Source organism: Pelophylax lessonae, assembly GCF_965119305.1.
Source record: "Pelophylax lessonae genome assembly, chromosome: 11".
Classification (NCBI taxonomy): domain Eukaryota; kingdom Metazoa; phylum Chordata; class Amphibia; order Anura; family Ranidae; genus Pelophylax; species Pelophylax lessonae.
In genome coordinates, this window is record NC_138778.1 from 210860220 (window position 1) to 210879865 (window position 19646).

At 46.1% G+C, this 19646-nt stretch overlaps 1 protein-coding gene across 1 annotated transcript; it reads left to right on the forward strand.

The window, feature by feature from the left end:
- The first annotated feature begins 915 nt into the window (after positions 1 to 915).
- On the forward strand, positions 916 to 18393 carry TMEM74B (transmembrane protein 74B). Its single transcript, XM_082272646.1, has 2 exons — positions 916 to 928; positions 17137 to 18393. Exon 2 carries the CDS (start codon positions 17191 to 17193, stop codon positions 17866 to 17868), a length of 678 nt encoding a protein of 225 aa, XP_082128772.1. The 5' UTR covers positions 916 to 928; positions 17137 to 17190; the 3' UTR covers positions 17869 to 18393.
- The last annotated feature ends 1253 nt before the right edge of the window (positions 18394 to 19646 follow it).

The window sequence follows — 19646 nt, forward strand, 5'->3', positions numbered from 1 at the left end:
AGGGGTCCCAGAATGCACCTGGCATGCTTAGACCTGTAGTCCCCCACTGGGGAGGGTCCCAGAATGCACCTGGCATGCTTAACCTGTAGTCCTCCACTGGGGAGGGGTCCCAGAATGCACCTGGCATGCTTAGACCTGTAGTCCCCCACTGGGGAGGGGTCCCAGAATGCACCTGGCATGCTTGGACCTGTAGTCCACTGGGGAGGGGGTCCCAGAATGCACCTGCAGTCCCCCCTGCTGGGGAGGGTCACATAATTTACCTGGCTTGCTTAGACCTGTAGTCCCCCCCCCCCCTGCTGGGGAGGGTCCCAGAATGCACCTGGCTTGCTTAGACCTGTGGTTCCCCCCCTGCTGGTGAGGGTCACAGAATGCACCTGGCTTGCTTAGACCTCTAGTTCCCCCCCTGATGGGGATGGTCACAGAATGCACCTGGCATGCTTAGACCTGTAGTCCTCCACTGGGGAGGGGTACCAGAATGCACCTGGCATTCATAGACCTGTAGTCTCCCCTGCTGGGGAGGGTCCCAGAATGCACCTGGCATGCTTAGACCTGTAGCCCCCCCCCCCCCCCCCCCCGAGGAGGGTCCAAGGATGCACATGGCTTGCTTGGACCTATAGTTCTCCACTGGGCAGGGTCCAAGAATGCACCTGGCTTGCTTGGACCTGTAGTTCTCCGTTTGGTGAGGGTCCCAGAATGCACCTGGCATGTTTAGACCTGTAGCCACCTGTGTGTTGTCAGGTTGGAGCACCCAGCAGGGTGGAGATGCCACAGGGACCATTGTGCAAGTCCTGGCTGATGTCATCCATGCCTCCTGGTGTGTTATGTGTAGGGATGGTTTGTATTTTTTACTACAGCAATTCTTCACCTTCATACGCAATATTTGGAGGATTGGTGTCCAGCACCCTGATCAGTCCCAGCCTTCATCAATGTAAGAGGACTGCCTGCATGGAGCTATCTGTGCTCTCTGTTACATGAAATCCTGTATGAGAGGCTCTGATTTCTTACATCAGCGCATGTGTGATTGTGTACGTGTATGGGGGCACTGTGCATGCTGGGTGTAGAGGGGTGTGTGTCATTGTGACAGTTCTACTGTCACCATTTATAGTGTTGTGCTGAATGGACAGATGTGTATTGTACAGGATAGTCCTGGTGATGTGTGTAGTGCAGCGCTGAATGGATAGATGTGTATTGTACAGGATTAATCTTGTGATGTGTGTAGTGTGGTGCTGAATGGACAGATGTGTATTGTACAGGACAGTCCTGGTGATGTGTGTATTGTGGTGCTGAATGTATGGATGTGTATTGTACAGGATAGTCCTGGTGATGTGTGTAGTGTGGTGCTGAATGGATGGATGTGTATTGTACAGGATAGTCCTGGTGATGTGTGTAGTGTGGTGCTGAATGGATGGATGAGTATTGTACAGGATAGTCCTGGTGATGTGTGTAGTGTGGTGATGAATGGACAGATGTGTATTGTACAGGACAGTCCTGGTGATGTGTGTAGTGTGGTGCTGAATGGATGGATGTGTATTGTACAGGATAGTCCTGGTGATGTGTGTAGTGTGGTGATGAATGGACAGATGTGTATTGTACAGGACAGTCCTGGTGATGTGTGTAGTGTGGTGCTGAATGTATGGATGTGTATTGTACAGGATAGTCCTGGTGATGTGTGTAGTGTGGTGCTGAATGGATGGATGTGTATTGTACAGGATAGTCCTGGTGATGTGTGTAGTGTGGTGCTGAATGGATGGATGAGTATTGTACAGGATAGTCCTGGTGATGTGTGTAGTGTGGTGCTGAATGGACAGATGTGTATTGTACAGGATAGTCCTGGTGATGTGTGTAGTGTGGTGCTGAATGGACAGATGTGTATTGTACAGGATAGTCCTGGTGATGTGTGTAGTGTGGTGCTGAATGGATGGATGAGTATTGTACAGGATAGTCCTGGTGATGTGTGTAGTGTGGTGCTGAATGGACAGATGTGTATTGTGGAGGATAGACATGGTGATGTGTGGTGCTGAATGGACAGATGTGTATTGTACAGGACAGTCCTGGTGATGTGTGTAGTGCAGCGCTGAATAAACAGATGTGTATTGTACAGGATTAGTCTTGTGAAGTGTGTAGTGTGGTGCTGAATGGACAGCTCCGGCTGACTCCTGATGTCACAACCCTTCTGTGCAAGACTCCAGATTAATGACAGCAGCCAATCAGCAAGCAGCTTAGTGCAGTTACTGTAATGAAAGATGAATGTTTATTGCTGAGGATTAGGACATAGCAAAGGGATAAAGTACAACATACATATTAGGAAGGCAAAGTGCAATAGTCAAGCAGCAATTACCTTTCACTGCTTGCAGCTGATGAAAAACGAATTCTATTGTCTTTGTTAGCTGCTTGTCTGCTTCTGTGATTTTTCCTGGATACATGATCATTGAATTCTGTTCCATTATGCATTACCATGGCAGCTCAACCTTTACCTGGGAGACATTTTAGGTCAGGTCAGGTTTAATACTATCACTCATTTGTTTGTTTAAAAATGTAACTTAAAGTAGAACAATATGCAAAACTTTTTTACATTTTGGATAGAGTAAGGAGGGGAGTTATAACCCTGATCATTTATTTTCCATTTGTGTCCCATTGTAGAGATTTTTCTTCACTTCCTGTCCCATAGCCAAACAGGAAGTGGGAGGAAATCCCTGCAAATTAAGTGAATTAATTGGGGACCCCCAAGTCACCAGAACTAGTGTACCCATTGGAAGATTTATCTTCTAATGCTATTCTGGGATGTAGCCTTTATCTGGTTCTTGGGACAATTTACCTCCAACTGTCACCAAGGATGGCCGCCGTTCCTCTTGGTAACACCAGCGATGGCCACCGTTCCTCTCGGTAACACCCAACGATGGCCGCCGCTCCTCTCGGTAACACCCAACGATGGCCGCCGTCCCTCTCGGTAACACCCAACGATGGCCACCGTCCCACTCGGTAACACCCAACGATGGCCGCCGCTCCTCTCGGTAACACCCAACGATGGCCGCCGCTCCTCTCGGTAGCACCCAACGATGGCCGCCGCTCCTCTCGGTAGCACCCAACGATGGCCGCCGTCCCTCTCGGTAACACCCAACGATGGCCGCCGTCCCTCTCGGTAACACCCAACGATGGCCGCCGTCCCTCTCGGTAACACCCAACGATGGCCGCCATCCCTCTCGGTAACACCCAACGATGGCCGTCGTCCCTCTCGGTAACACCCAACGATGGCCGCCGCTCCTCTCGGTAACACCCAACGAAGGGGCATTATTCCTCCCATTAACACCAATGATGGGGCATTATTCCTCCCACTAAAAACCAATGATGGGACATTGTTTACCTCCACTGATATTAGGGTATTTTCTATCCCAACTGACCACAGTCCCATCCCCTTAAAGCCTGAAAGCGGAGCTCCACCCAAAAGGGGAAGCTCTGCTTGTTTGCTTCCTCCCCCCCTCCGGTGCCACATTTGGCACCTTTCTGGGGAGGTGAGCGGTTACCTGTTTTTGACAGGTACCTATCCCCACTTCCGGGTGATCTCTCCCAAGCGAGGTCCTATGGAAGTTCAGCCCCCCTTTCACCTTCCCCCGCCGCCGGGCCATTCACAAAGCGCAGTGCCTTTGCCACAAGGTTTCACTGCCGGTTTCCCTTACAAAAAGTGGTGGCGGCAGCACCTGAGAGCCAATTAAAAAATGGGGTGCTGACATCGTGGGATCCCTTGACAGGTAAGTGTCCTTATATTAAAAGTCATCAGCTACAGTATTTGCAGCTGCTGACTTTAAATCTTTTGGTGTGGGGGCTGGAGTTCTTTTTGAAGGACAGTAAACTGGCCCTTTATTTGCAAAGTATGGAGACCCTTGCTTTAAATGATATTATTCCTAGGTCTTTTATTGTGTTTTTTATTTTAAATGTCATTCACTCCATTCGAAAAGATTATTTTAATTTTTTTACCTTTTGGCAGGTTGAATAACGCAATGAGGTTGATTTACTAAAGGAAAATATACTGTACACTGTACGTGCACTTGCGCTTAGTAAATGAGGTTAAGCTTCACTTTGCAAAGAATACTCAATCACAAGCAAGGAATAAAAAAAGCATTTTCTCTTTCGTTCATTGATGGACACAGCTCCTGATCTTCTTAACCATTGGGTTATACTTCCCCTCTACAGGAGTAGGACACTAGGCAGAAAAAGTCTGGCTACGCCGATTGGCAGGTATACTCTCTCTCTGCTATAAGTACTAATGTTTTTTTCTGCCTAGTCAGGAGTAAGGACCTAGTTCCTTGCTGGGATCTCTGGTCCTGGCATTTTTTTCTTTTTAGATAGAATTTTTTCTCCTGGTGTTTCCTATGAGATCTACAATCAACTGCCGGGCTGGATGATGGGCTGGATAATCTAGATCCAGTGGTCACCCTAGTCTGGCAAGCAAGCAGGCGCAGACCTTAGCTCCGTGCTAGGTCAGCCATAACATAGCCCCACCGGATGGGGCCTGGCCTGCGAGTTAAAAGCCTCGCGAGATCGCATACGGCTGGGTCTTGGCCTGAGTCGCAGCGTTCCTCCTGGCTGACAGCCCCCCCATTTCGATGGCGAGGGGCTCTGTCTGGAGCAGTGTCCGTCTGGTTCCTGGTATGGTGCGTAGCTGAGTAGTTGACTGATCTTCCCTTTCAAGGATATTGCCTGTTTGGAGCTACCCTGGATAACATCATTAAAGGTCTGACGAGGGGGGGGTGGAGTACCTTTCTTCCGCAGGCTACTAAGGGCAAGGACCCTTGTCGTGGATGTGGACCCCCCCCTTCTTGGCTCATAAGAAATTTTTTCGTCCCTCAGCATCAACTGACAAGGGCTCGAAGCCTTTTAGGGCCTCCTCTAGAGGATCCAAACAAACCTGGCCTGGCAAGCCGAGAGCGGGCTTCTCCAGATCCGTGGACAAGGCTCCTTCGGCATGAAGGTGCGCCCTCACCCGTATTAGGGGTGGGGTGACGTCTTTGCTGGTTTCCAGACCCCTGGTACAAGACAAGTCAGTCCGGCTACAAGATTGCGTTTCGCTGTATTTCACTTGCCATGCAGAGATTGTTTGTTTCTTGTTCTAATGTTCTGTACATGTAAAACTTGAAATTTTCAATAAAAACGAATATGAAAAAAAAAAAAAGATTGCGTTTCGCTCTTGTCCCCCAGCAAGGTTCTTTCCTTCCAGCTTGTGCCTGTCCCTGGACCGCTTACAAGGTCTGTTTGGGGCGATACAAGACCTGTTACTTCAAGGTTTGATTGTCCCAGTTCCGACTTTGGAACGTTTTGAGGGTTTTTACTTAAACCTGTTTACAGTTCCCAGGAAGGAAGGCAAGGTGCGTCCCATCCTGGACCTCAAGACGCTGTACTGCTTTGTGCGGGTGCAGAAGTTCAGGATGGAGTCCATTCACATGGTGGTGGCATCCCTGCATCAGGGAGGATTTTCTTGCCTCTATCGACATCAAGGATGTCTACCTTCAGATTCCAATATGTGCCAGTCACCAGCACTTCCTCCGCTTTGCCGTGGGAGAGGAGCATTATCAGTTTGTGGCGTTACCCTTTGGTCTCCCCTCTGCTCCTCGGGTCTTCACAAAAGAAAAGTGTTAGCCCCGGTGCTAGAGTTGTTATGCCAACAGGGGATCGTGGTACTGGGCTACTTGGACGACCACCTTCTGCGAGCAGAGTCTCCTACTGCTCTGGTGCAGGCTGCAATTCGTCTCCTGCTATCCAGCAGATGGTCATCCCTCCGGACTTGCACATGTGCTGGGCCTGATTTCTACCTTCCTTGTGTCTACCTTCGAGCTGGTTCCGTGTGCACAGTTCCATATGAGATCCCTGTAAAGGGAGATTCTGGCCAAGTGCGACAAGACTCCGAAGTCTCTGGACAATCAAATCCGGCAGAGCCGGGGATCGAAGGAGTCCCTGATATGGTGGCTTTGTTCTCCGGTACTTTGGCTTTATTGGACAGTGGTCACCACGGATGCCAGCCTATCCAGCTGGGGAGGCTGCCTCGGCAAAAATTCTGCTCATGGGCTCTGAAAAGTCCAGACTACCAATTAATGTCTTGGAACTCCGAGCGATCAGACTATGCCTGGATCATTGGATGGATCATCTTCAGGGATGTCCAGTGCACATTCAGTTGGACAATGCCACGGCTGTGGCTTATGTCAATCACCAGGTGGGCACAAGAAGTCTCCTGGCGCCTGGTGGAGGTAGCTGGCATTCTAAGGTGGGCAGAACGGTTAGTTCCACCCCTCTCCGCCGTACTTATTCCCGGGGTGGAAAACTGGCAAGTGGATTATCTCAGTCGGCAGGCGTTGGACCAAGGGGAGTGGTCCCTTCATCCAGAGTTGTTTCATCAGTTGTGTCCCCAGTGAGGCATCCCTGAGGGGGATCTGTTGGTTTCTCGGCTCAACAGAAAGGTACAGAGGTTTGTGGCTAAGTCACAGGATCATCTGGCGGACGCCACAGACGTGCTGGTGGCCTTGTGGGGTCAGTATCGTCTGATTTACGATTTCCCTCCTCTCAAGCTTCTGCCAAGACTTCTATGCACGATCGAGGCAGAAGAAATTCCTGTCATCCTAGTAGCTCCGGACTGGCCTCTCCAGGCTTGGATGCCGATCTGGTGCGGCTGGTCGCGATGTTCCTTGAAAGCTTTCTCTTAGGGAAGATCTACTGTCTCAAGGACCAATCTTCCATCCTGCTTTATAGTTGCTGGCTTTGACGGCCTGGCTGTTGGAACGCCAGGTGCTGATGGATAGAGGTTTGTCTGCGTCGGTGATTCCAATGCTATTAAAATCTAGGAAATCTTCTTTTACGAAGATCTACCATCGTACGTGGAAGACGTACATTGTGTGGTGTGAATCTCTTGGGGTTCATCCTCGCTCTCTCGGTGGCTCAGGTCTTGGCCTTCCTTCAACGGGGGGTTGAGCAGAAACTGGCCTTGAGTACTAGCAAGGGTCAGGTGTTGGCCTTAGCAGTCTTCTTTCAACGACCCATGGCCACACACTCCCTGGTACGTACTTTTCTCCAGGGAGTTAGGCACTTGGCCCCTCCAGTGCGGTCTCCGTTGCCGCCTTGGGACCTCACTTGGGTGCTCTTAGTACTTCAGAAGCCTCCATCTTTTGAGAATCTTCGGGGGATTCCCTTGCTTACGCTGTCCCAGAAGGTGGACTTCTTGGTGGCTATCACTTCTGCATGCTGGTAGTCAGAATTGGCAGTGTTATCCTGTCGTTCCCCTTGGTGGTTAACAGAGATAAGGTGGTTCTTCATCCCTGTCCGGCGTTCCTTCCAAAGGTCGTCTCTAATTTTCATTTGAATGAAGACATTGTGTTGCCTTCCCTGTGCCCCAGGCCAAAACATCTGAAGGAAATTGCTTTGCGTGCCTTGGATGTGGGCGATCAGGGTGTACCTGGCAGCTACGGAGTCTTTTAGGAAGTCAGACTCACTATTTGTGCTTATCGATGGGCCTCAGAAAGGGTTGTCCGCTTCCTCTGCATTTCCAGATGAATCAGACAGACGGTGATTCAGGCCTATTCCATCAAGGGCCAGGTGCCTCCTTTCCCTGTCATTGCGTACTCTACTGGGGCGCTGAGTGCCTCTTGGGCCTTCTGTCATCAGGCGTCAGTGACGCAGGTTTGCAAGGCAGCCACCTGGTCGTCGGTACACACTTTCACAAAGTAAAGTGGATGTTTTGGCATCTGCGGATGCTTCCTTTGGCCGCAAGGTTTTGCAGGCTGCTGTTTAGAGGACCTGGTCCTCTTCGAGGGTGTGTGCTTTTTTTCAGGTGAGCTCCAGTTGTTTTGGTTGAGCTCTTGTTTACCTGGTTGGCTATAGTTAGCCTTGGGAATTTCTTTTTCGCTGTTCCCACCCCTCATGCTAACACTGCTTTGGGACGTCCCAATGCTTAAGAAGATCAGGAGCTGTGTCCGTCAATGAACGAAAGAGAAAATGGGATTTTTGACTTACCGTAAAATCCATTTCTCTGATGTTCATTGACGGACACAGCACCATCCCGTCTGTGGAGTTGTAATTCTTCTGACACTGCTTGTAACAAAACTGAGTACCTATAGCAGAGAGAGGGAGTATACCCGCTGGGACTGTCCAAAGGCATTGGCAGACTTTTTTTCTGTCTAGTGTCCTACTCCTGTAGGTGGCAGTATAACCCAAATGGTTAAGAAGATTAGGAGCTGTGTCAGTCAATGAACATCAGATAAATGGATTTTACGGTAAGTCAAAAATCCCATTTTTGCTTGTACATGATTGGATGATGGAAGTCAGCAGAGCTTCCCTTTAGATCTAGAACAAATGCACTTCCAGTGCACAGTATATTTGCCTTTAGTAACTCAACCTCAATGGCTTTCTGTATTTCTTGCTTCTGAATTCTCAGCTTCACTTGTCAAGGTCATTATAACCTCATAAAAATGTATACAAGGGGCTACTAAAATTCCCTTAATGCGACCCTGCCAATGAGGAGGAGAAATACTTACCTTTTCTAGCAGGGTGGATTTGATTTAAATCACTAGTAAAAAGGCTTGATTTAAATCAACTCAAATTGAATCATAATTTTTAAAGAGCGACTGTCATCTCTGTCCCGCAGTGGCTCCTCCTCTAAACCAACGTTGACTCACCGACAATCCCATTCACTTTAATGGGACGGCTGGTGATGCAGCAGTGACACAACAAGGTGAGGGATGTGGCGGCAGCAGGTGAGTGGATGCCCGCTAACAGGCACCGCCATGATGTATCTGAAATGACAGGTGCTCTTTAAATGTAAGAACTCCTTCTTGCTGGTAGTTACAATCTTTAATATTTGCAAACAAAATTAAGGTTTCCTATTTAGAATAATAAGCTGTCAGGTTAGTAAAACAGTGGTATCAGAACCGATTCAATCATACAGTTTGTAGTGCACATAGAGTAGATTTGCAAAACAATGGGATAAAGGAATATTCCTGAACTTTTGTTTTATCTCATGGTTACTGTGAAATTGTGTGAATGCAACAATGCAGTGCATGTTATCTCAGCTTGCAGAGCTTGGATTCATTGAATGAGTTAACTGCAGAATATACAGCCTCATGCTACATAACTAAGCTCCATTTAATGCATTATAAACTAAATTATTAATGTATCTTAAATTGAAAACTATCTTTAGATAGACTTTTACTCAAAAATCATTTTATTAAAATAAATTTGATAAAAATCAAGAAAATCTGATTTAAATAAAAAAAAAAAAAATTAAAAACAGATTTTTTTTATTTATTTTTATAAACCATTGATTTTTATCCACCCCGTTTTCTAGGGTGGCGAGGAAAATATTCACTCTGTCCATTAGCTGCTGGAATCTTTTGGTATCTAATATTTCTCGGTGTATCGGATAGCGTGTCCCCTGACGCACGCTCTGATTTCTCCTGCTGACCCCTATCTCAGTAGTGATGTAAGCATTACACAGGAGGCACCATAGCATGCGTTGGGGGAGGGGGGGCATGTCAACTGACACATCTGGAAATTATTGATATTGCACTGACAAGAGCTCATGAAGAGTGAGAAAATGTAACTCACCCCCCCCCCCCCCCTGTAAGTGTAAGTGTTCCTCCTCTTCTTTTACAGAGTGACTCTGACATAACATCTGTCAGCTTGTCAGAGACAGGTTCTCTTTAATGTAGAACATCCTTTCTCAACCATTTTACCCCAGGGGAACCCCTAAAATACATTTTCAGGTCTTGGGGAGCGCTTGCTAAAGCTAATTTATAGGGGTCAATAGCAAAAATGCCGCTTACTTTGGTGGTCAATGAAAGAATACAACCCTTACAGTGGTGGTCACAATGCCACCCTTACTGACAGTTAAAAAGAAAATTTGTGTCATACTACTGGATTTGCCAAGTGGCATTGGTCCTGGAACTATGCAGGCATCATCAAATGGGAGGTCAACCACAGCTCCAAAGAACCCCTAGCAGCCGCTAGGGTTCCATTGAACCACAGTTGAGAAAAGCTGTTGTAGAATAAAGAAATAACTGTAAAAAGAAGACAAACAACATATCCAATCTATAACAAGCAAATGATGTAACCCCTCCCAAAAAAAAAAGAAAGTTGCAGCATTGGTGGTCAGTGGGCTGGCTGTAATGAAAATAATAACCCCTCCAGCATTGGTGTTCAGTTTGTTAATTACATGAACCCTCATGCCAAGCTCTCTTTCCCAGTTGAGTAGGACTATGGCTCAGCTTTTGGGTGGAGATCACTGCACCTGACACTTCCAGCTTCTTTCATTGCTGGGTGCTGGAATTGTTTTGGAAATTAATATACGCTTGATGCACAAATAACTCTGTTGCACTAATAAGTGCACTTTTGGTTATTAATAAACGCCAAGCGCAATCAATCCCATTGTGCTAAAAAGCACAGTTCTCAGCTCTTTTGTATAAGGCAGCACAGAGGAACCCTTGAAATAAATTTCTGGTCTTGGGGAACCCCTGCTAAAAATTAAAAATCTACAACTCATGACACATTAGTGGGACAGTCAGTGGGAAGAATGCTCCTTGCTCTGGTCATCATTGGGAAGAATTACCCCCTTACAGATAGCTAAAAGGAACAATGGTGTCATTGGGAACTTATCTGAGAGGCAGAAATTGCCCATTGCTCAAGGAACCCCCAGCAACCTCAGGAGGAACAAGAATGTCCTGTCTAAGACAAAGAGTGCCATTTATGAGACAAAGGGACAATCAACAGGAAGTGATGACTATACTACATCAGCCAATCAGTTCCAAATGTACAGTCACATGACACAAGTTACTCACATAGAATTAGCCACACTTGTATACATTCAAATGTACAATAGAAAGGGGAAGTAAGCAAACCAGAATGAGCAGAATAGAATGCACGGCTTCCTGCCTAAAACTACACAATGAAACCAGCGTGTAGAACCGTGAACACTGCTCTGATCAAACTCGCGCATGTATTCCCACCATTACTACTGGAGTGAATCCGATTTAGCAAAGCTTCAGAGAACAATGCCTAATAGGATTATAATACTGTTCCCATAGACGCGAGGCTATCTGCAGGGAAAGGGCAATGCGGTTTCCACTATGGTGATCAGGCACAGTAGAAAGACATGAGCGCGTATCCCTTCATAGAGGCAGATAGATATCAAATTGATATTGCCTCCGCACCGCAATACATAGAGATCTATACCGGCAAACAGTCCTACGCCCGGATTGTTCGCCGGCGGCGAAGTCTATGTAGAGCGAACGTGTTTACACATCGGAGGGAAGGTTTTCACTGCCAGTAGTCTTTCCTCAATGCCGGTTCGCCCGTACACACTTTAAAGAGCGTATTGCAAGCAAACCAACAACAGGAGCCATAATGGCAATCTAAATGAAACACATCCTGAAAAATGTCCACACTAATCCTAATAAAATTTGCACAACAGAATGTCCTCTGCATTTCAGCACCCGACACAGCACTGACAATCTTCCAAACCAGGGTACCATCCAAGTGGCATTACCATCCTCCTGGGTCGCCCTGCTGATGGAGCCTGGAACAGGACTACTGTTTGTACCCTCCTATCGGCGGCCCTGGCCTTGTTAGTAAGAGCTGGGGAATAATTTTGTGTACCATCCCTCCCATACCTATTCCCTCAAGCTTAACCAATTTTTTTATTTTTTTCTATCTGAGTCTGCAATCACATGAGCCTCTGTAGAGTCTTTTCTGCTACTGAAAACTGGGGATCCACTGCTGCAGTCTGGGACTGCCTCTAATGGCCCGTACACACGATATGAAAATCGGAAAAGAATTCCTGTAACACAACCAATCTGTCGGTTATCTGATCATTGTGTACAGTCATCGTAAGGAAAAAACCAAATATAAACTAACATACATGATCAGAACAAAAGAACCACCAAGGAGAAGTTGGGCATGAAAGCACTGCTATGAAAGTAGTGCCCGGAAGGGTCACCCATACTAAATCACTTCCACTTTATACTACGATAATACGTAGCTCGCGTTGGCCTACGTTTTTCTTGGTCGGCCAAGATTTTTCATACCATTCCTAAACATCATGGACACGCACTGTTGTGAAAGATCAGATTAACGGTCATGATATTTTTCATAGTGTGTACTAGGCTTAACAGTCATGATATCATTATACAGCTGGACCCTGTCTATGAAAACAATGTGGAAAAGGTCTTCGTCACCAAGGAGCGACGTGGGCACCTGTTTAAGGACCATCTAACTCTGAAGTTTAGACATACAGTACCTTGAAAAAGTATTTATACCCCGTGAAATTTTCCAAATTTTGTCATGTTACAACCAAGTGTCCCAGAAGACTGCAGGGGGGGGGGGGGGGGGACTTCTGTTGCCAAGCACCACTGCACTTTGAACGGAAGTGGGAGCAGGTACCTGTCAAAATTGGGTACCCCCCTCCTCATAAGCGGCAATTGTGCAACAGGAGCAGGGAATGAGTCCTTAGAGCAGAACTTCCCCTTTTGGGTGGAGTTCCACTTTAATCAGAGAAGCAGCCAAGAGGCCCATGCTAACTCTGGAGGAGCTGCAGAGATCCACAGCTCAGGTAGGAGAATCTGTCCACAGGACAACAACTATTAGTCGTTTACTCCACAAATCTGCCCTTTATGGAAGAGTGGCAAGAAGAAAGCCATTGTTGAAAGAACCCATAAGTCCCATTTGCAGTTTGCGAGAAGCCATGTGGGGGACACAGCGAACGTGTGGAAGAAGGTGCTCTGGTCAGATGAGACCAAAATTCAACTTTTTGGCCTAAAAGCAAAACTCTGTGTGGTGCAAAACAAAAACTGCACATCACCCTGACCACACCATCCCCACCGTGAAACATGGTGGTGGCAGCATCATGTTGTAGGGATACTTTTCTTCAGCAGGGACAGGAAAATTGGTGAGAGTTGATGGGAAGATGGATGGAGCCAAATACAGGGCAATCTTAGAAGAAAACCTATTAGAGTCTGTAAAAGACTTGAAACTGGGGCGGAAGTTCACCTTCCAGCAGGACAACAACCTTAAACATACAGCCAGAGCTACAATGGAATGGTTTAGATCAAAGCATATTCATGTGTTAGAATGGCCCAGTCATAGTACAGACCTAAATCCCATTGGGAATCTGTGGCAAGACTTGAAAATTGCTGTTCACAGACGCTCTCCATCCAATCTGACAGAGCTTGAGCTATTTTGCAAAGAAGAATGGGAAAAAATGTCCCTCTCTAGATGTGCAAAGCTGGTAGAGACATCCCCAAAAAGACTTGCAGCTGTAATTGCAGTGTAAGTGCCCATTCACACTAGGGCGACTCACGAGGCGACTTGTGTCGCCCCAGGTCGCTTGACATAACCAAAGCAATGTAATTCAATCAGTGCCGTCTTAATTGCCACTACTGAAGTCGCTCCGACTTCAGAAAAGGGTCCGGTACTACTTTGAGGCGACCAGTGATCCGACCTGTCCCATATACTTCAATGGGAGTCGCCTCCTTATCTTAATTGAAGCGACTTGTGATCCGACTTGTCATCCGACTTTGCAAAAAAATGGTATTGAACAAGAAAAGAGCATAATTTTTATTAAAACATGAATATGTCTTCTGTCAACCTGGCCGTTTTTCTTGCAGGCATTTTTATCGGGCATTTTTTTAGTCAGGCATGTCTTTTTTTGTATTTAGTGTCTGGGGAGTCTAAAAAGTGTACCTGTCAAGTTTCAGCTCTGTAGCATGTCCAGAACCCTTAACAAACTGCATTTTTCTTATAATTTCAGTAATGCGGCTTCTCTGCAGCTGGCTTTTTTCTTGCAGGCATTTATCAGGCATTTTTTTAGGCAGGCATGTCATTTTTTGTATTTAGTGTCTGGGAGGTCTAAAAAGTGTACCTGTCAAGTTTCAGCTCTGTAGCATGTCCAGAACCCCTAAAAAACAGAATTTTTCTTATAATTTTTAGTAGAAAACTAATGCAGTGTCTTTCCAGCTGTCTTTTTTTTTTTTTTCTTCAAAACATCATATTGTGATTGGCCAAATAAAAAGTCGCCTCGCGCTGAAGTCGCGCCAAAGTCGCGCTGGAAGCGACGCGACTTTAGTGGTCGCGGCAGTGTGAACCGGCACTAAGGGTGTTCTACAAAGTATCGACTAAGGGGGGTGAATACAAATGCACACCACACTTTTCACAAATTTTTGAAATTTTGAAAACCATTTATCATTTTCATTTCACTTCACAATTATGTGCCACTTTGTGTCGGTCTATCACATAAAATGCCAATAAAATACATTTACGTTTTTAGTTGTAACATGACAAAATGTGGAAAATGTCAAGGGGTATGAATACTTTTTCAAGCCACTGTAGAAGACTAAGGACACAGCGAATAAAGTGTCCACAGATTCACCTAAATAAGTGGTGCTTTTGGGTACATTTTGGATCAGTATATGGGGATGGGGGGTAGGGATCAGATTTTCATTAAGAGATAATTGTCCAGCTGTAAGAGAATGAAGATTAGTTATGCCCTGAGGTTGGGAACAGATCTTCAGATATCTTGATAAATGGTTTCCAGTGATTTTACAATGAATGTTTTTAGGTAACATCTTCATTCCTATCTATTTCTACAAATTATGTATCCGCATACATATGAAATAGTATATACTAGGGATGCACCGATACCCTTTTTTTTTCCGGGGAGTATGAGTACTGATACTCTGGTCAAGTACTTGCCGATACAGAGTACCGATACTATATATATATATATATATATATATATATATATATATATATATATATATATATATGTGTGTATGTAGCACCCTACAGGTAGGTGCTAGGTAAAGGTATAGTGGGCCTTGTCTGCCTAACAGCAGGGCTGTGATTTATTTAGTCAAGGTTTCATGGTTTCCATTTGTGCCTGCTGAAGGGGGAGTCTCCTCACTGGCTCCTGTGAGAGGGTTCTCATAGGGCGGTGGAGGAAACCCAATCAGGGGACACATCCAGGCTATAACTACCCCAGAAGGCAGATTGTGCTGCAAGGGATTCTGGGAGTGGGTATAAGTTTGGGGGTGGCACATGACACAATGTCTTTGGCGGGAGCAGAGTCCCAGGAGGGAGAGTGCGGCTGTCTCTCCTCCTGTCTGAGGAAAGAGGATATCTCGAGGTTTCGCCTGAGAATCCAGAGAGTGCTGAGTTGAGCTGAGGGGATCCGGTGTGCCGAGAACCTGCGGAGACAGAGAGGGGTTCAGTCCCAGGAAAGCCTACACAGGTCGTGAGTACTGAGGATTGCCCCTGGGGGTCTGCCAGAGTTTAAAATGGACCACTCCGGAAGAGGTTCTGGGATCCAGGGCCAGCTAGCGAAAAGGGGGTACCCAGGTGTAGGACCCTGAAGTTACAGAGGGGGGTACATAGACAGAGAACCCCAAAGGATTCAAGGTTAAAGGGGGCACCTACTATTGGGCCCTGAATTGTAGAGTATGCCAGTTGGGATTTACAGTTCTACAACGTACTACCTCGAGCCAGAGCAAGGCGGGAGGGAAGTATTCAGTGACTTGTTGCAGTATAACAGTGTTGGTGGTTCTACAATTTCACAGTCCTGGATCTTTTGGACTTTAAAGGCCCATACACACGTACCAATTGTCGGCCGAAAATATTCTGCCGCCGATCGATCGGCCGATTTTCGGCTTGTTAGTATGATGCTTCCGACAGCCGACAGCGCACTTTCGGCTGAACAGAATCTGTCGTGCAAGCATTAAAATTTTTGTATGCCGACACCAGAACGGCCGATTGTTCGCCAGTCAGTACAGATTTCGGCCGACAGACAGCAGATTAGCAAGACTGGGCATGCTCAGAAAAGAAAAAAGACAAGGAAAGTTAACCATCACATGACATCACTTCTGCAGTCGGCTGTTGTTGGCCGACAAAATTCGTGTGCAGTCTTTTGCACTTTTCAACAGACAAGACAGCCCTCGGACAAAAGACGGCTGATCGTTTGGCCGACGATCGGTACGTGTGTACGGGGCTTTAGTCAAGGATTCAGCACTTCTATTAAGCTACAGAGTATTCTCAGAGTTAGTGAGCGTTGGCTGGCGTCAAGGAGGTGCCAAACGGGCATTTTTCAGGAACCAAGTCCCATGTGTACATAGTTGAAGCCTAAAGGAGTATCCCACTCATTCCCTTCATCTACAATAAAACAACAAAACCAAGATGCCGGAGTTGTCCATGTCTCAGTCTCTACATCCAGGGCTGCAGCTCACATGGGCTGGAAAGGTAACCGGTAACAATGGCAGACCCACATCAGGCCACAGGCCTGGAAAACCTGCTATATATATGTATATGTGTATAGGTGTGTGTAAATATGTATATATATATATATATTCTTATTTTCTGAACAATATCTTCAACAATATTTAGCAGGATGAGATAATAGTTCTTTTAAATTGTAAGCTCTTTTGAATAGAGTTGAAGTACATACTGTAGAACACCAGTCAAAACTGTTTTTAAGGTTCAGGTACAGTAGGGAAAAGTAGAACTTCTTCTTTAAATGTATTGTTTTCAATGCACCAACAGCAATATAGTCATCTGAGTAGCGGTGCCGAAATGACTAAGAAGGATGACGCCATCGGTATAAGTCTCAAGTACGTGATAGGTCATCGGCACATTATTATTATTATAATGCAGGATTTATATAGTGCCAGCATTTTGCGCAGCACTTTACAATACAGGGGGCACAGTATAATTACAATACAGTTCAATACAGAAGGAATAGGAGGGCCCTGCTCGTGGAGCTTACAATCTAAGGGGAGGGGGGATGGTACAAAAGGTAATAGCTGCAGGGGATGATCTGGTAGAGGTGATTCATCTATGTTCGAACTCTTCACTCCTCTACACATAAAGCTTTGGCTGGAGTTCTACTTAAAAGCTGTTGTTTATATTGACTACAGTGGCATGGAAGACACTGGCGCCATAGGAATCAATGACAGTCCATGTAATAATCAATGGATTGCATTGTTTACCATATGGTCAAGTACACAGATGTGAAGCATGTGGTGTCATTAAGAGGAAATTACTATTTATTGCAAAACCCCCTCTGTGTGTTTTTTTTTATGATGGAATTTATCTCAACTTATTTTCTACTTCTTCTCTCAGCTGCCATCTGATGCAATCTTGTAAGCCCAGGATGAGCAGGACCACCTTCAGTCAATGGCTTCTCCTCACTCCTTGGAGCTAAGTGACATCAGCAGAAGACATAATGCAGATGGCCACGCTTCTCCAGAGAGCTCAGGTACCATCCGAGGATTTGAGAACCCATCCTACGAGGAATTGGGGGAGACCAATTTCGGCCAAGAGTCACGGGATGCCTTGCAGTCGAGTCCTGCATCGGAGGTGAGAGGATGGGGGAAAGAGAACGGATCTCCTCACTCGGAGGACAGTCGAGAACCTGAGCCGGCAAGCCACTCCATAGATTACGGGTTCATCTGTTCCTTAGTGCTGCTGGTTAGTGGCATAATTCTGGTGGCCATAGCCTATACCATACCACGGGAGGTGCGAGTGAGCCCCGATTCTGTGTCTGCCCGTGAGATGGAACGACTAGAACTCTACTACGCACGTCTGGGCTCCAACCTAGACAAGTGCATCATCGGCGGTCTGGGCCTTCTCACGTTAGGGGGCACTCTACTTTCCATTCTACTCATGATCTCCATCTGTAAGGGCGAACTCTACCGGAGGAGGAAATTCAGCGTGGCCAGAGGGCCCAGGACAAAATATGGCTCTCTCAACCTAAGAATGAGACAGATAACCACAGAAGGTGGTCAGGTGCTGGTAGAACATGAAGTGATGGAGATGACGAACAATATTACCCTTCATGGGCACGAGCCTTAAGAACACCAAGGACATTTCAAATATGCCGTCACGGGTTAATGATACAGATGAGCAAATATTCTGCTATAGAGGCATTAATGTTTAATGAGGCCAGATTATTCCGTCCTGAGAGGTTCCTGCTGTTTCGATCTCAGTGACGCTGGGGGAGGGGGGATAGAGAATTATTTCTAGATACACTGTAAAACAGGTTGATGGCAATAAACTCCATGACTGCTGGTGTGGTAACAGAATATACAGCCACAGGACCTCGGTGCACGCTGGGATTTGCAGTACCACACCAGCTGTCGAGCTGCAGGTTGTCAACCTGTGCTGTAGAATGTGAATGTTCCGATTTTAAGAATGTTGACCAGGATTTCTTTTCAATAAATCCTGCTTTAGCACAGATTGAGTTTATGACTGAGCCTAAACTGCATCCATTTGGCTTTGCCAGCCCGCAGGTCTCTGGCAGTTGAGGCTTGGCTGGCATGGTAGGAGTCAGACATTTAACAAATCAGGGCAGGATAAAAACCTGAAAACTCCACATTTCAAAAAACAGCTTCAGTATGTATTTGTTGTAAATGCCACATGCTTTAGTAACAGACACAGAGCAAAAATTTTATATTTTACAGCTTACCGGTCCTTTTGATGAGGGGGCTGCTTTAGTTATCTTATTCTCAGGCTAAGAACGTTTTCAGCAGGTACAAAAATGAATAAAAGGGGTGGATTTAATAAAATCAAAAAGACTGTGTACTTTGAAGGTGCATTTGCTCCAGAGCAGAGTAAATGAGGTAAAGCGTCTCTTTGCAATACCCAATCATATGCAAGGAAAATTAAAAAAAAAAAAACAGCATTTTAGTTTGCACGATTGGATGAGGGAAGTCAGCAAAAATGTCCCTCATTTACTAAGCTCTGGAGCAACCGCACTTGCAAAGTGCACAGTCTATTTGCCTTTAGTAAATCAACCCTATAGTGTCCTTGCTGCTTCCTGAAATCTCAAACATTATTACAGATATTCCCACCTGTCTTCTGTGAACTACAAATCCCCCCACCCTCCATATAATGGAAAATAAGGCAGGAGGATAGGTTTCCAGTCCAAATTAGGAAAGCAAAAATTATGACAACACTGCATAGATAAAGTACAGCGAGTGAGTATTTTGTATTACTGGCAGGATGACCAGATGAAAAAAAGAAAACGAATGCAGCCCTGACATCTAAGGCCACATGCACACTACGTGAGAGTCTGCAGACTGTCAAAGTCTATGACAGACTGAAATGTGCTGCGGCTGACCACTGCACTTGGTGGTACTTGTGTTTAGTGCCTTATGTGTTCAGAGACGTACGCCTGGAACGCAGGTACACTGTCCAGCCGCAGTGTATTTCAGTCTGTCATAGACTTCGACAGTCTGGAGGCAGCAGGACTACCTGTGCCTTGATGGCACACGAAAACGCCAGAATTGGATGCACACAGGCTAAATGCCCAGTGTGCATGTGACCTAAAGATTGGTAAGCTGCAATATATTAATTGTTCATTTTTACATTGAGATACAGTACATTGTCAAAAGTATTGGGACGCCTGCCTTTACACACACATGAACTTCAATGGCATCCCAGTCTTAGTCCGTAGGGTCAATATTGAGTTGGCCACCCTTTGCAGCTATAACAGCTTCAACACTTCTGGGAAGGCTGTCCTCAAGGTTTAGGGGTGTGTCTATGGGAATGTTTGACCGTTCTGTTGGACGAGAAGGCCTGGTTCACAGTCTCTGCTCTAATTCATCCCAAAGGTGTTCTATCTGGTTGAG